Here is an 18,360-nt window from a genome sequence, read left to right as displayed (position 1 = left end):
TAAATCTTTGTCACTGTCACAGGAACAATGGAAATCTGTTTTGCAGCAAAAACACCTAGTACAAAAAGACTGTGTAAAAAAATCACACTAAATACTAAGGAAAAATGTAGACATGTGCAAAAAGCTACAGAATAAAATATGAAATATACATATGTACTATTAAAACTACTGAAATATACAAAAGCGAACTCACTACTACACAAAATAAGAATATATACAGGTAATGTAGGATATATATATATATATATATATATATATATATATATATATATATATATATATATATATATGAGGTAAGATTAGTCTGTAATGGTTTATTGGTCATGCTCCAGGTATTTTTTGGCTGTCCTGTGTTGTTTGTGCTGCCGTCTGCACTTCGTAGAAGAACACAAGGAATATATCGACATAAGGAGTGTATTGTGCAACACAACAGACCATAATGTGAGACGATATAAGTTTGTCTATTGTCATAGCGCGCAGCTCTGGCCTCTGTTCATTCTCTCTCCATCAGTCAAAGCCTTTAATACGGAGTCTTGATGCATGTTAGTTTAATTATACAGCGAGACAATCAATCAATCATCTAGTCAAAAGAGCTGCTGTCGCCTTGTCCATTCTGTCATAGCAGCGGAGTCTGAAGAGCATATAAAGCAGCGAGGGCTCTTGGGAAATTAGGGGTTTGTTTGGGAAGGTGTTGCCACCTCTTTCAGTCAACCTGGATGTTCTGCTCTTTTCTGTTTCAGACCGCCAGCGGGAATGTGGAGGCCAAGGTGGTTTGCTTCTACAGAAGGAGAGACATCTCCCACAGCCTCATCCAGCTCGCAGACAAACATGCAAGTCAGTATTAACGCCGTCGTACTGTTGGGTCTGAAGGCATGTGAAGCACCAACTGTCGGGTTCTTCTCAAACTAATGTTATAAAGCAGATAACTGTAAGAACTAGTGTAATACTTATTTAATCCAAACGCACTGCGGTCTGTCTTTATATGGTGAATAACCTGTCAGGTATTTTCTCACTGAGTTATTACCAGCTTTCTTTTTACTGTAACAGCACTTAAACGGCTTTGTCATCCCTTTACAGCTGCTTTGGTGCAACTCAAACATGTTAACCCTTTAAGCACCAAAGTTGTAACATAACTGAATGAAACACCATCGCTCCAGATAGTTCCCAAAACTTGTTACCACCTCCCACCAATAGATGGCAGACATGTGCCCCTTCAGTCCTAACACCATTTCAGAGCATGTTTCTATTTAAAGTGAAGAAGAAAATCCAGTTTAAAGGCGTGGTCCTGAGCTGGTTTAGTAAGTAAGTAAGTAAAGTTTATTTAGTTTGATAGATAAGGACAGATTTGTCTACTCTGCTGCTTGGATTTAAAGCTACAAAATATTACTGCATTTTACTTTCTACTAATGTTTACGTTAATTCATTTATTTAAATTTTTTTATTTTAAATTATACATTTACATAAACATGTACTTGGACATAAGGGGCCACACAGACGCAATACAAAAAAAAAACAAATTATACAACAAACCTACAGACCGATTAAACACAAAAAAAGAGACACCCCCCCCCCCAAAAAAAAAAAAAAAAAAAACAACAACAACAAAATAAATAATATTATCAACTCCTCTTTACAATGCTGAGGGCTGATTGAGAGTTAATATAATGTAAATTAACAACAAATTTCTCCACCAAGACGACATAGGAGACAGCAGGATACTCTTGTTATCAGCAGAGAAAAAAGGATTCCATTGTTGATAAAACAAATTAATTTGTCCACGAACAGAAAACTTAATCTTCTCCAACTTTAAAAAGAAAAGTAAATCATGCACCCTTTGCACAAAGGTGGGTGGCAGAGTTAATTTATTTTAAGGGTAAGATGACAAAAAAACAAAAACACAAAGAGAACTTTCATGTAAATATGTTCAAAGTTCAGTTTTACTAAAAGGTGCACACTCCAATATGGTGGCAACCCTGTGATGTCACAATATGCAAATTAGATGAGTACATTTATTCATTTACAATATTCTTATCTCTAACCACTTCCAAGATGCAGCTTGTTGAAATTCAATCAAAATTTTATATTTTTTGAGAAACTACAGCACCTAAATGGTTAACTGCACTCCTGATGTGGCTGTCACAGATATATCTGTTTACATTTTTACGTCACATTATTATTATCTAACATTAACCTATCACCAGGAGAACATGTGACTGTTTATAAGGATGAGGAGCTCTGGTCTGATCTGTGTGGGAAGTGTGCGACCTGTTTCCAGCTCCTTTCAACACAATAAAACAAAATATTGATTTATTTCATGAAATGAAACTCTTCCCTGTCCAGAACTAATTGAAACAGCTTATTGAGAGGAGTGCTTAGGTGAGAAGGCCACAGCAGGAAACCAATAAAAAGACCATGACAAACATTAATCTTTCCAACAAGATTGGCTCTCACAAACATAATATGATTGAAACATAACGTCATGTGGTTAGATCATGACCTCAGCACCTTAGAAACACAAACCGTACCGTATGTGGACACGTATTCGGTGATGGAAACGCAGAACCAACACCTCAAACAGTTTAGACTTGGAGTATGTGGCAGCTGTAGACCAGAACAGACATACAGCCGTAAAATTTAACGCTGCTTACCACACTGCAGGAGAAGAATTCAGAGTTTATGCCGTGGACTAAACAAAAGGACAGGCAGGGAATCTGACTTACAGCAAACGGATGAATATAAAATGTGAGTTTACAGCCGCACTGATTATGTTTATATTTACCAGCACATCAGTGTTGGTTTGGACAGCGCAGACGTGTTCTGCAAGACATTAGTGAAACCTCTGCTGCAGTACAACAAAACAGGATAGGACCGGTTTTATAGATAAGGGTGGTCAGAATGAAGGTTTCATACATTTTGAGATGATGTTCTTAGGCAACCCATGCTTCCTGGGCCAAATGTGGCTCTTTAGCCTCTCTCTATGGCTCCCCTGGTCAAAAAACATACGGAACATTTTGAACTGAACTGAATGAGGCATTACTTTTTAACATTTTTTCGGGCTAAACCTATTTTAACTTAGTCTGTTTGCAAAATGTGCAGGCTATACACAGAATAAAATATTTTTTTCACAGCATATAAACAGAAATATATTATTTTCTTGCCAAATGCAATAGAAGATGCTCAATTTGCATTTGTTTGTTGTTTGTAAGTAAGCCACTAGACATGAAAGTTGAGCTTATTCCCCATTACACAACACAATTATGTTTTGGAAATAGTGTCCATCTTTTAAAAAAATTGTACAAATCTTGAATGTTTTCTTTTGTGTAGTTGTAGAATTTCATAAATGCACCAGTCTTTGCAATATTGTAATGGAAATGCAAAGTTGAATAGCAAACTAATCACAGATAGGTTAAAGAGAGCAGCCACCTCATGGTAAAATGTAGATGGGTTTAAATATTTTTTTTCATGGCTCCGGTCAGATTTCTTTCTTCTTTTTCAACACAAAAATGACTCTTTAGGTTGTAAAGCTTGCTGACCACTGTCCAAGGCAAACAACCAGATTGTATACAAGGATTTTGTGGGAAAAAAAAAAAAAATACATCTGTCGAATATTATGTTGGTTGCTAGTAAGAAAGAAATCACTAGAAAATGGATGACTGATGAATCACCCACACTAGAAGATTGGATAGAACTTGTTGAAGAAATTTCCCAGATGGAAAAACTCATATTTGCATTGAGACGAGAACATGACACCCAGTTACCCACTGCCACACCAAGAGATCAATTCCACAGGAAACACTGGGACATCATTCCTTACGTTAGTACCATTACTTCGTAGTAGTGATGTCCCGATCAGGATTTTTTTGCTTCCGATCTGATGTTTTTTTAGGATTATTTTTTGCTGATAGCGATCCGATGCCGACTTTTTACAATAAAATTTTGATTTTAAAATTTGGAGGTTATGGTATTATTTTACTTGAGATCACAATTGGGCTGAATGTGGAACCTGAACTAAAACAAGTACGACACCTTTGACTCTTAATAATTTTAGTATCAGTTTTGCACTTTACAAATTCATACTGTGGGACAAATTAGAACCTTTGGCGGGCCATATGTTTGCCAGTGCTGTATCTGGTCTATGGACAGGTCCGTCCAGGGATTACATGGGTTTGCATTCTGTGTTGTACGTTGGTGATGCACACATCAGCAGGTTACTCGCGGGTTGGGTAGGGGCGGGTTAAAAGAATATCAGTTTCTTTGCATTGGGTCGGGTCAAATAATTCCACAAAAGCCCTGCAGGTTGAAAAAAACCTGACTCACACATCACTACTGGACCATAAAGTGAAAGTGAAACCTATAGAGGTTTTACTAATCCCCCCCCCCCCCACACACACACACACAAACACACACACACACACACACACACAGAACTAGGTCTGGATCTCCCCAGTCTCGTGACTAAATCCGATTTGATCTTCTAAAAAATGTGTGTGAATGTGAGAGTGAAAAAGTAATGGGTCAGTAATGTAAAGTGCTTTGGGTGTCTAGAAAAGCGCTATATAAATCCAGTTTTTTATTATTATTATCAAAAAATGCCAGATCAGCAGCCAATACTGATCTGTATATCAGATTGGAACATCCCTAGTTGACAGTGTGCTGATTTTAGTGGTTGGGTTAGAATTTTAAGAATCATACAAAAATGAACAACTTTTGAGTTCAGACCTAATACAAATTGTGAAAAATAATGACCTTTAATAACACGAAGTGCAACGTGTGCATAATATGCTCACCCGGATACAGGAAAGTTAATGAAATACTATCAGGATCTTGGCTGAAAATGAGCATTCCGTTGTTTCCCTGCAGTCTGTCTTAGAGATCCTGTATCTGCCTCCTCATTCTCTGCAGTATTTAAAACCATCCACTAACATAAAAACCCCAGAATCTACCTGCAGTTTACAGACGGTTAACTCTGTGATGAGGAAAGCTACGCCTCGTACGTCTCCTTCATAATAAAGTCTTCTCTGTGACTCACTGGTGTGAAGCAGCTGATCTATGACTTTATGAAACTCCCTCAGTTTAGAAATTGCACATCTGAATGTTCAAGAAAGTACAAATCACAAAAAGTAAGAAAAGGCTCGACTGTGAATAAGTGCGAGTCACTTTAAGGCAGTCCTTATTCTTTCATCACTTTTATGACTCTGCATTAAACTAGTCCGACACAGTCTGAAGTTGAAGAGGTTCAGGATCATGGTTGGTCCTCCAGAGCAGAACTGCAGTGTCACAGTGATGCATCAGCCAAAATGAAACGGTGAAACCAATGTATTCGTAAAGTACATTAAAAAGCAAATGATCAGAAACACACAAATGAACATGAAAACAGATATAAATAATGGAAAATACAGGCTGTCCATGATGTCTGTTTTCAATTTAACACAATTATTACAAAAGCAAATGAATAGACAGATCTGTGGAAATTATTATGACATGCAAAATAAATACTGAAGGTGTTTTTTTTAAACCTCTATATGAGCACCTTTAGTTGTATGAAGCACATCCACCTGGTACTGAATTTGTTTCCATATTGGCTGTAGCATAGACGCATCAGTAGTGTCAGTGGCTTCAGTGATCTTTGGCTTCAGGTCATTGATGTTCCATATCTCTGTTCAACAAACAATATCTTTAACATAACCCCATAGAAAGACATTTTGTTTCAGTAAACCATGACACACATTATACCTTTTCTTGAGGAGTAGCCATCTTTTAGGGGTTCATTTAACAGAATGGAATGCAATGTGATTAAAAACTTTGATAACCACTGATGAACGTATCTCATCAGTTGCTTTTGTAATGAACAGGGTTGGTATGGGTGCTTGAAATCCTTGAAAATGCTTGAATTTCGATGTTGTTTTTTCAAGGTCTGAAAAGTGCTTAAATTTTTTAGTTGAAGTACTTGCAATTTTAATTCTGGGACATGATTTATTTATTTATTTTTTAAAATTAACTGCCAGGTTAGATGCCAAGTCAAAGCTACTTACAGAGAGGTGATATATTTTGAAAAATAAAACTTTATGTCAAAGTAAATTCTCAGGTCGATTCCAAGTACGTTTTTATCTTGGTCTTTGTCTTGGTGTGAGTGTATCTGAAGAACACAAAGTGGCTTCCCTTTCTTTGGATAAAACTTTGTGTTCGCCTATAATTTCTAAACTTTTTGCTAGAATGAAACATAATTTTTTATGTGTATAGCATAATACAATGTACATCAATGTGATTAAAAAGTGAAACAAATAATCAAGTGTACATGTAAGCCTGTAGATATGTATTTGACCCCATTGATAAGGTGCTGTGCTAGAAAAAAATGAAAATAACCCTGGAAAGTGCTTGAATTTGACCTTGAAAAATGTGTACAAACCCTGTAGAAATGTTTTAAATTGTGAAGAGACTTAATGTACATCCTATAGAACAGTAGAATCATAACAGAAACAATGATGCAACAAATAAAAAGCCAGAATGAGGAGAAGTGTTTGATGTTGGTGAAAATGAAGAGGCTGAAGGAGAGCAGCTCTTCAGACATGGGTTAATCAGGGAAAATGCACAAATGACTAATTCCTGAATGAGTGTTCTGACCTTCTTCTCAGGTCACAGAAAACATAAACTGCTCAGTGTCATTCAGTCTGAAATCATCAGAGATGGGGTCATTTTTTTTTTCCATTTCAGTTAGATTATCTAAAATTGCAGTTTATGGTTGCAAGCTTTTGTAATATTATAAGTGCACATGCTGATATTGTTCCATTTTGTTATCCTCAAATTCCAAATTGGGATATTTGTGTAACTTTACTAACACTGCCGATGCATTTTATACACATTTCACAATTTGGCCAAAAATATAACTTTTATGGTAATTATGCAATGAGGCTAACTATTTTGTATTTGTTAAATTGTTCAGCCCTACTTTCAGGCAAAAGTTTACTAAATTGTTAATCAGATTATTGATGTGAATTGAGAACTGGTTCCGAATTGTCTATAATCATATACCTCTTGAGATGATCAGTTCATCATTTTTTTATTTTTATTTTTACACTTCATGTCTCAATCTGACAGGGAGAGATGGTCCAAAGGTTGGGATCATTTCACAAAGAAAGACATAGCAGTGACCATAAACCAGGGCTGTTAGACTCATTTTAGTTCAGGTTCCACATTCACACCAATATAATCTCAACTGGGCCAGACCAGTATATAATGGTGAAAAGAGTTAAATTACATCATGTAAATGTCCACATCTGTAAACTACCCTTTAAAAAATGTAAATAACACAAACAACCTGAAATTTCTAAAGAAAAATATGTGAAGTTTGAATAAAATTATGCCTCTGCTCACAAGTGCATTACAATTTATAGATTGTACAGGACCTATAAATGCACAAAACATATAATAACAGGCAGGATATTGTTAAAATTCCTCTTATTTCTCATAAGACATTTCAAGTTGTTCATATTTGTTGAGGACTTTCACATTTTTTGTGAAAGGATAGATTGTAAATGTACACATTTACATATAATTTCACTTTTTTTACACGAAAACAAAGAGGAAAAATTTGTAGTTGTCATTATTTATAGGTTATTACCTCCGCCAAGGAGGTTATGTTTTTGCCAGGGTTTGTTTGTCTGTCTGTCTGTTTGTCTGTCCGTTAGTGTGCAGCATAACTCAAAAAGTTATGGACAGATTTTGATGAAATTTTCAGGGTTTGTTGGAAATGGGATAAGGAAGAAATGATTCAATTTTGGTGGTGATCGGGGGTGGGGGGGCCCACGGGGGGCCCATTTCCAACAAACCCTGAAAATTTCATCATAATCTGTCCATAACTTTTTGAGTTATGTTGCACACTAACGGACAGACAAACAGACAAACAAACAAACAAACCCTGGCAAAAACATAACCTCCTTGGCGTGGTGGGGCCCACGGGGGGGGCCACTGATCAGCCTTGGCGGAGGTCTGCGCTCTCCGAGTGCTTCTAGTTATGATAGTATTTTACTGGTCTGATCCACTTGAGATCAAAACGTGACTTCGACTACGTTCAGATAACAGGTCTTAATGCGCAATTTGATTTCTTTTTTTTTTTCTTTTTTTGGTGAAATCGATTTTTTTTGTGTGCTCATTCATATTGCACATTAAATGCGACTTCTATCAGTTTTGAGTATGAGCTGAATGCGACCCTGAAGTCACCCGCATGTGCAAAAGAGGACCTGATAGAATACATGACCAGACAGGCTCAAACTGTGTTTACGGAAGTAAATATATTTTTCCCACCACTCCTCCTCCTGGGGACGCAGAATTGTGATGTTTGCCACATTTCAATGACGTAAAGGTCGGATAAATGTGACTGTTCAGACTGAAGTCGCATTGCAAAATATTGGATACATATTGGATTTAGGACCACATATGAAAGTGGCCTGGGTCGGATTTGTGCTGTTTTAACTGTCTTTAACAGATCGGATACAGGTCACATATGGACAAAAAAACAGGATTTGAGCCGCATTTGCCCTGGCCCTTGAGCGTAAATAATTGATTGTTAGTATCATCAGTGTAATTTTTGCATTTCACATATTCATCCCAGGGGCTGGAGTGGACCCTTTGGTGGCTGGTATGTTTGACACCCCTGTCATAAACAAATGCAGACCAAAGAGATCGCTCATAAATAGTCATGGAAAAAATGAGTAGACCACCCCTTGTTTTCTTCAGTTTCTTGTTCATTTTAATGCCTGGTACAACTAAGGGTACATTTGTTTGGACAAATATAATGATAGCAGCAAAAATGGCTCATAAGAGTTTAATTTCAGAGCTGATATCTGTCCATTTTCCATGGTTTTCTTGATAATAACCAAAATCATTTCAATTCTTACATCAATATGTATGTCATTGTACTGACAAAAACAGTGCTTTTAGGCATTCCGTGTTTTCTTTTCTGTCTGTTTTAGTCACATGATACGCACAGGAGTTGGTACTTGATTGCATAACCATTGTTTTTGATGACTTTTGAAGGTCTAAAAATTGTTTCCGCTACTACTTGACTGATTGGGTAAAAGACAGACACAGATAAAGGAAAACATTAATAACAGTGAACATCATCTGAGCAGAATCATTAAAATAGATGAAAAACGAAGACGCTGAGGGACAGAGGTGGATCTTAAGCTGTGGCTTAAAAACATCAGAGGAAATGAAAATCTGACTGTTAATAACACTGTTTTGCAGTTTAGAGCTAATGACAGAAAATGCTCGGTCACCTTCTGGTTTTTTCATTCATGCGTGGGATGGTGAGCAGCGATTGGCCGGCGGATGTAGAAGGGGCGTTAACCGTTCAGAAATCTGATCCTATGCCAGCCAACTCTGTGCTTTAAAAAATTAATGAAATAATAGAGGAGTGTGAGTGGCAGACGGTGATGTATCTGAAAAGTGTGAACAGTCATGCATTTACTTGTGCTGTAATTTGTTTTTAAAGATCTGCTGCCTGGCACCGAGCGCTGATTCAGCTCGACATCTAATCCAGTATTTATTGGACGAGCGCTGTGTTCTTCAAAATTTAATTTGTAGTAACGGACCTGGACAGTGATGTGCTTCTCTAATCGATGGCAGCTATACTTTGTTATTACAAAGCTGTGGAGAACTGCTGCACCGTCTTCATAACTGAACCCAGCACAAGGGTGAAATACACTATATGGACAAAAATATGTGGACACTTTGAATTCAGGTGTTTCTTTTCTAACAGGGGTCTGGGATACAAAACAGTAATGACTAATGGAACAATATAGTTTTATATTATGATAAATAAATATCATTGCGTTGGTCAGTTTGGTTTAAATTGTTATCTTTGCTTCCAAAATGCCTCAGAGATGGATTGGACTTAATTTCTCTCAACATTGATTTAGGCTTTTTTTTAATTCATGACTATGATTTTAAATGTTCTACCTCTAAATTTTTTAAATATTTTTTGTGCGCTGACTATAAAAAAATAATTTTCTACCAAAACTAAGCATCTACTTTCTTCACATCTTGGGAAGAAAAATCTTCCATTAAATGTTTAGGAAATATTGATGTGTTTGTCTTAAATCCTCATGAACAGGACATCTTACAGCTGTAGACATGATGTGTCCCAATATTTATGTCCATATAGTTTATAAACATTAATATTTCCTTAAAGTTTAATGGGAGATTTTTCTTCCTCAGTGAGACGTGAAGACTGTAGATGGTTAGTTGTGGTAGAAAATTATTTGTCATAGTCAGAGTATGAAATTTTTTTTTCATTTATTTATTTGTATCAGACATGTAAATAGTTACAGTCCATAGAGTATAATAAAAACAATTCCCGAACAACAACAACCAACTGGAACATTATTGAGTTTAATACTCAACAATTTGGTATAAATATTAAACAGGAGTGGGGAGAGCGTCCCACCCTGTTGGACACCGTTTGTAACAGAGAAATCCTCAGATAGTACTGAACCCCAACGAACACAGTAAACCTGACTAGAGTACCAATATCCTATGACTCTGACAATATACATTGGAACTCCATCGTAGACCATTTTTGACAATAATTTCAAATGATTGAGACGATCAAACGCTTTGGAAGCGTCGAGATAAGCTACGAACATCTGAGATCCATGTTTGATATAGTACCGAATCAACTCCTTCAATGCAAAAACACACAGGTCAGTACCATGTTTGGATTTGAAGCCAAACTGGTTGAACATTGTATATAAGTAGAGTTCAGTCCTGTGAAGAATTATACCCTCCAACACCTTGGTTATAATATTAGACAAGCCAATGGGGCGATAGTTGTTTTTGTCACTAATACGTTTGTTTTTATCTTTAAGAATGGGAACAATCACAGTTTTTGTCAGAGAATTTGGGATATATCCATGCACAAGAACGGCCGAGAAAAGAATGGCCAAGACAACTGATAGATTAACACTGACAAACTTGAGATGCTCAGCAGTGAGCTGGTCACCCAGCGGCCTTCCCAGATGGAAGTCCTTTTAGTGTGTCAGCCACCTCATTAGCTGAGACTATCATGCCCTGGTCAAAGATATCACAGGACAGATTACTCACGAAAGAAGAACAATCACTACCACTGACGCGGTTAAATATGGACTCATAATGTTCCCTCCACATATCAGGGATTTCATCTCCAACAGAAAAGCCAACCTACTTAGGTAGATTACTGTTCATCTTATTTCTAACATCTTTCCAGAATTCACGATCATTCTTCATTAATAAATTGTTTGCCAGTTTATCAGCCACAATAGATTCTCTATTATTTCTACACCGACGAAATGCATATTTGAACCTTGAGCGAGAAGATCACATCAAGTCAAATATCGGACCATTCCTCGGCTTACCTACATCTTTCCATATTAAATATGCATCTCGGGCCTCATCATGAAATGACTGAACTTCGTCTTTCCACCCAGGGACATTATGACTAGAATTCCTCCTGACCCCACGAAGGTCACAAGTACATGATGACAATACATTCACAACATCAATATAAAAACGATAATATCAGCCCTATGGGATAGATCTAAATACTGAGGGTCTCTGCACCGTAAGCCATCACCAATATCTATACCAGCCAGTAATGAACCTGTACTGCACCAATAATTTTCCAGGTCATTTGTGGACACCTTGTTCCAGTTCACCTTCTGGAAAATTTCATTCGACACAGAATTGGACACAGAGGGAACAAAATCAATTCTGTGCCTAAATGAAACTGGGAAGTGATCTGACAATATAATGTCATGTAAAACTGAGATATCATGTACACAGGACAATGTGTCATCAGTACATGTGATATGATCCAACCAGGAAGTAGTGCTCCAAGCAGGACTAAGAGATGTATAACTGTCAGGTGGGAGATCCTTCTGATCAGCTAGAGTAAAACCATAGAATCTAAAAAGAATTTCACTGAACAGGGACTGACGGGATATATCCGGATTGAAATCACCAACCACTGATATGCAGGTGTTATCAATTTCCTGTATATGGCAGAAAATATTTTAGAAATTTAGAGGTAGAACATTTAAAATCATAGTCATGGATAAAAAAAAAAAAAAGAAAATCAATGTTGAGAGAAATTCTGTCAAAACCATCTCTGAGTCATTTTGGAAGCAAAGATAACAATTTAAACCAAACTAACCAATGTAATGATGTTTATCCCAATATAAAACTATGTTCGGACATTAGTCATTATTGTTTTGTATCCCAGACCCCTGATAGAAAAGAAACACCTGAATTCAACATGTCCACATACTTTTGTCCATATAGTGTATGACTGGGGCCATTATGCTGTAAGACTAATGATATGTGGATTGAATTGCCATGACTTGGGAAATATAATAATAGAAATGGAACAAAAAAATTATAATTGTTCACTCAAGATAGGCTTTCATTAAATATGCTCATTATCATTTGTTGCTTTTCCATTGACCCTCAAATTGCGCAAATATAACTTGCACATACAAATTTACCTAATGGAAAAACAATTTTGCCAAAACTCTTGTTTTTCAATTAAACGTTTTTGCGCTGGCTCGAGGTGGTTTTTCGGGTATAGCACAATTGGAATATCACACAAAATTGTAATGGGAAGATCTTTTTCCACAACTAGAGTGACGTGAATAAAAAAAAATATGAATGTTGACGGACGTTACAAGTGAAGAAGAAGAATTTAAAAGAAACATGGAGCGGTATGTGTGGACCCACCAGGAAAGTGAATCATTTTCTAATTTAGTACGGGATAGAAGGGTAATATATAATAATAATGAATATATCTGTAAATCAACACCATATTTACGTTCATTGCCATGTTTGTGGAATGACGTCTTCTGTCATCTCGCAATAATAAACAAATCATCGCATTTGTGAATTAATGGATAAACCGACATCACGCACTACTGTTTTTTTGACGTTTACTAAATATCAGTTAAGTTTTGCGCAGATGTCCAATGGAAAAGCCACTACTGACTGAATGCCTGAATTCAACATGTCCCAATACTTGTGTCACATAATTTATCAATAAATGACCACATGTCGGAGCTGAGTTAAACTTAGGTCAACTGTTCAGGAAATCTTAATGTACCTGTTATTGTCATCACCTGGCGTCTGGAACACACATCTTTCTGAGGTTTTTGTAATCCGGTTTGTTTTTTTTGTGCTTTTGCAGAGGAATTGGAAGAGGAGAAGGAAAACCCAACAGAGACAGAGCTAACAGAAAAACAAAAACACCAGCTTCGCCACAGAGAGCTCTTCCTGTCCCGGCAGTATGAGAGTCTACCTGCGACACACATCAGGTACAAGCCTTGGCCGCTGTGGATTTCTTTATTTTAGCATAATTTAAACACCGGTCGATGCTTTTCTGTCTGCATGTTTGCTATAACAAGGCTCCGAGGAGACGTTTTAATGGGCTTGTAACATGACACTAAGCACCAACTCCACCTCATCATCTGTCCACACATGAATCACACTTAGCTTTTGGTTTGGGATTGTGCACCAGAAATATAGGCAAAGAAAAGCATGTCAGATAAATATAAATGAATAAATATGTAACTATAATTGTTCATATATCTACTGATTTTCTCTGGTGGTTTATGTATCTTTGTTTTGATTGAGCACTTGAAGTAATTTTGGCATTCTCGTATGTGTGGTAATTTGTAAGTAAAGATTATTTACATTTACATTTATGCATTTGGCAGATGCTCTCTCTCTACTTTATTTTTAAAGCACTTTGAAACAACCACAGTGGGCCAAAGTGCTGTACAGAAGAATAAATAAAAACCAAAATAAAAGAATAATTTATAAGAATAGACTGAAGACATAAAACAGCTGTACGATTAAAAACAGTGTTGTACCGAAGAATAAAAAAGCAAAATAATAGAATAAAATACAAGAATAGATTAGAAAGACATAAAAACAGCTGTACAATTTAAAAGCAATAAAAATAAAAACATAAACTATATATATATATATATATATATATATATATATATATATATATAGGTAAATATTAAAAATTCAGGAATCTATGCCAGAAAAACAGGAACAGCACAAAAAAATATGCATCAGGATGAAACAAATGTAACAAGATGAAATATGAGGGTTATTATGTAAAAATGAAAGAAGAATGATGTAGAAGACATAAGGCATGGAAAATTACATAAAAGACTCAACAAAAGATGTTAAAAAAAAAAAAAAAAAATCTATGAGAAAAAGGTCACATCGTCATGTAAAGGATGCAAGATGATGATAAGCTCTGGACCTCTGTCTTTTTTCAACCATGTAGGCAATGACAGAGAAAATGTTGCATTCAAGTGCAGCTTGGAAATTAAAGAATCCTTGCCACAGAAATGGGAAGAACAGCAACAGGATGCGAAACATGCATCTAGATAAAAAAGTTATAATGATGAAACATGAGGGTTATAATGCAAAAACGAAAGGGAAGAATGGTGTAAAAGACAAGTCAAAAACAGGAAAAATGACTTAAAAGATTCAACAAAAGATGTAAAAAAAACAATGAGAAAAATATCACAATATCACATAAAAGATGCAACAAGATGAAAATGATGATAAGCTTTGGACATTTGTCTTTTTTCAACCATGTAGGCAATGACAAGGAAAATGTTGCATTCAAGTACAGCTTAAAAATTTAAGAATCTTTACCACAAAACAGGAAAAACAGGAACAGAACACAAAATATGCATCAAGGTTTAGTGATGAAACATGAGGCTTATTACATAAAAATGAAAGGGAAGAATGGTGTAACAAGACATAAACATGAAAAGTTACATAAAAAACTCAACAAAACGGTGAGAAAAATGTCACAACATCACGTAGAGGATGCAAAAAGAGGAAAATGATGAGCTTTGAATGTTTTCTTTTTTCAACCATGTATGGAATGACAGAGAAAATGTTGCATTCAAATACAGCTTAGAAATTCAAGAATCTATACTACTAAAAGAAAAGCTGTAATTAGATGACACATGATTATAATTATGTAAAAAAAGTACAACAGAAAATGACAAAACAGTAGAAGAAAAGAAAAGGATGAAAATAATGGAAGAGATGTAACAAGATGAAGTTCATATAAAAGAAATAAAATGAAAACAATATAAAATACACAGAAGATAAAAATTATGTAACAAATAAAACATGTAAATGGAGAAAATGACAGACATAACCCGACAAAACCAGTGTTTTAATGGTGTAGGAGTTTATAATAATGTCCATGTTGTGTGTTAATGACCCGAGGAGACGTACATTTTTGCTGGAAACCACTTTAAAGTTTCTCCAGTGAAGTGAATAATATTTTCCATATTGCCCAGTCCTATTTCACCCGACTGTGGACGAGTGTTATATGTGTCCACGTGCAGGCAGTGTCCATGAGTAGTCGTCCATCCGTCCGTGAACAGCCGGACAGATGGACGTCATGCTCACTTCCTGTCTGTGTGTCTCATGTGTGGTCTCTGTGTCTCAGGGGGAAGTGCAGCGTGGCTTTATTGAACGAGACCGAAGCTGTTCTTTCATACCTTGACAAAGAGGTGAGTCTGGAAAAACCACATCAGCTCTACACGTCGTCATGGTTTCAGATCAGGTTCCACATTCAGCCCAATATGATGTCAGCTGGGTCAGACCAGTAAAAGAATCACATAATAACCTATAGATAATGACAATTCCGAATGTTTGTCTGTCTTTTAGTGCAAAAAAGGACATTAAATTATGAAAATATTTACATGTTAAACTATCCAAACAAAAAGATGTGGATAACCTGAAAAAACTGGAATTTTTAAAAGAAAAATAAGTGCAATTTTGACAATATTATGCCTCAACTTATCATTTATACATGTTCATTATGGATCAGACAATATTTAGTAACATGGAGATTAGTGTTAAAATCGCACTTAATTTTCTTTAAGTATTTCAGGTTCATATTTTTTTGTTAAAGGATAGTTTTCAAATGTAAATATTTTCATCATTTAATGTTTTTGCACTAAAACAAAGAGAAACATTTGAATGAATGAATGTTTATTTTCAGTTAAATACAAAATACAAAACATACATATAAAAAAAAAACAACAACAAAACAAAACACATACATATTAAAAAACAACAAACAAACATAAAATTAACACATTTTGTAACTGAAAAAGGAAGAAGCTGAAGCCGGAGGCTTATTTCTGCTTCTCCTATTCACATCCTTAATTCATGTCTACACCCGTAGTTGCAGCAGGTAAATACTTAAACACAAATTATATTACATTCAGTGTTATAAATCATTTTGTAATCATATTACTTTCATAGCCCTTCAGAATTTGACAAATTAAAGTCTTTTTGAAACTCAACAGTGAGCTACACAATTTCACTTCCTCCTTTAATTCATTTGAAGTTGTCATTATTCATAGTAGGGCTGCACGATTTTGGCAAAAAAAAAAAATCCCGATTTTTTCCTCTAAAAACTCGATTTTCGATTTCGATTTTTGGGTATAACTAGAAAAGGCAACAGCAGTCAACATGTCGTTTTCGTGAGCAGCCCACAATGCAAGCCACTGCTCTGACCTCAAAGCTGTGATGGGATCACGTGATGAACCTACAGTTTTGTTTTGTTTTTTCTCTTCATTAAATCTTTGAAATGAAGTAGAGTATACAAACAATGTATACAACAAGAAAATAACATAAGTTTGTCAGGGGGAATACACTATAAGAAAATGTCCAAATCAGAGCAAATACTGATAGTTGTTACAACCTTTTTGTTTCCACATTTATCTAACAGCTTTAAATAAATTTCAACATCTTACAAAACATAAATAATATTTGGTTTTGTGTTACAGAACTTACATTTGTGAATGAAAAATTTAGCAAGTAAGAGGACTAAATTAATTATTAAAAAAAAAAAAAAAAATTTTTTTTTTTCTTTCTTTTCTGGGTATCTGGCCCACAGCAGTGATACCAGTGTCAGTCAGTGACAGGCATCAGTCGTGTGTGCGTGGACCAGGTTAATATGAGTGATCCACATGCGGTTCCATTTAAACTGGGGGATCCGTGCGTGGAATAGACCGACCCAGGACACACTGGAGGGATTCTATGTGTGGAGCTGGTGGATGTGTGTGGGCACAGGGCTGTGTGGGCTCCTCTGCTGAGGCTGATGACCCCGAGACCCGGACCCGGTTCGGAAGAAGACAGTACGGTACGGATCCGGGACAACGGAAGATGAGTGATCTGCTTGCAGTTATATTTCAATTGCGGGATCCGTGCGTGAAGCCACGGCTTATATCGGTATAAGTACTGCGGGTTCATGAACAGATTTAACGTCCGGTCATTACACGGACTTCTGTGAAAGACCGCTGTCACAGGAAGAGCCTACGGTAGCCTGCGGGCACGCGGAGGCGCGCGGCCCGGAGGCATGAGAGAGATGAAATCGATTTTACGATTTCCCTTTTTTAAAAATTGTCCTAATTAAAAAATCCGATTTCGATTTAAAATCGATTAATCGTGCAGCCCTAATTCATAGGCATAATGTAAAATTTTTTTCACATTAATCCAAGAAGAAAATTTTGAGTTATTTCATTATTTATATGTTATGCCATTATTTTAACCCCGCCTCCTGAAGGGGAAGCAAGGGGTATTGGTTTTGGTTCAGTTTGTTTGATTGTTAACACTCGAGCAGCAAAATTATCAGTTGAATTCATACCAAATTGGGTTTATAGATTGCCAGTGACCCAGAATAGACGTCATTACATTTTGGGAACAGTAGGTCAAAGTTAGAATTTTTTTAATGAATTTTTAAAATCTTTTTTTTTTTTTCTATTTACTTATAATGGGCGAAATTTCAAATGTCTGTAGCAGCAAAACGATTGGTTGAATTCATACCAAATTGGGTTTATATATTGCCAGTGGTGTAGAATAGATCTCATTATATTTTGGGAAAAGTAGGTCAAAGTTCAAATTTTTAATAAATTTTTTAAATCTTTTTTTTTTTTTTCCCACATGTACTTATAATGGGTGAAATTTCACATGTCTGTAGCAGTAAAAGTATTGGTTCAATTCATACCAAATTTGGTTTATAGATAGCCAGTGACCCAGAATAGATGTCATTACATTTTGGGAAAGTAGGTCACAGTTTCAATTTTTTGTGAATTTTTGAGATCTTTTTTTTTTCCCATGTACTTATAATGGGTGAAATTTCACATGTCTGTAGGAACAAATCAGTGGGTGAATCCATGCCAAATTTGGTTTATAGATTGCCAGTGACCCAGAATAGATGTCATTACATTTTGAGAAAAAAGGTCAAAGTTCCAATTTTTTTTATGAATTTTTAAAATC

General features: G+C 35.9%; 1 protein-coding gene across 1 annotated transcript in view; it reads left to right on the top strand.

The window, feature by feature from the left end:
- Positions 1–18,360, top strand: part of mta3 (metastasis associated 1 family, member 3) — a 66,177-nt gene that overhangs the window by 13,993 nt on the left and 33,824 nt on the right. Inside the window, exons 3-5 of the mRNA XM_030121549.1 lie at positions 741–834; positions 13,211–13,337; positions 15,518–15,581. Of these exons, the coding sequence (XP_029977409.1) occupies positions 741–834; positions 13,211–13,337; positions 15,518–15,581 (285 nt within the window). The remainder of the gene's footprint in view (positions 1–740; positions 835–13,210; positions 13,338–15,517; positions 15,582–18,360) is intronic.

This window comes from Sphaeramia orbicularis, chromosome 19 (genome assembly GCF_902148855.1).
Source record: "Sphaeramia orbicularis chromosome 19, fSphaOr1.1, whole genome shotgun sequence".
Taxonomy (NCBI): Eukaryota; Metazoa; Chordata; class Actinopteri; order Kurtiformes; family Apogonidae; genus Sphaeramia; species Sphaeramia orbicularis.
The sequence above is the reverse complement of the archived record's forward strand: the minus strand, read 5'-3'. Positions and strand labels throughout refer to the sequence as shown.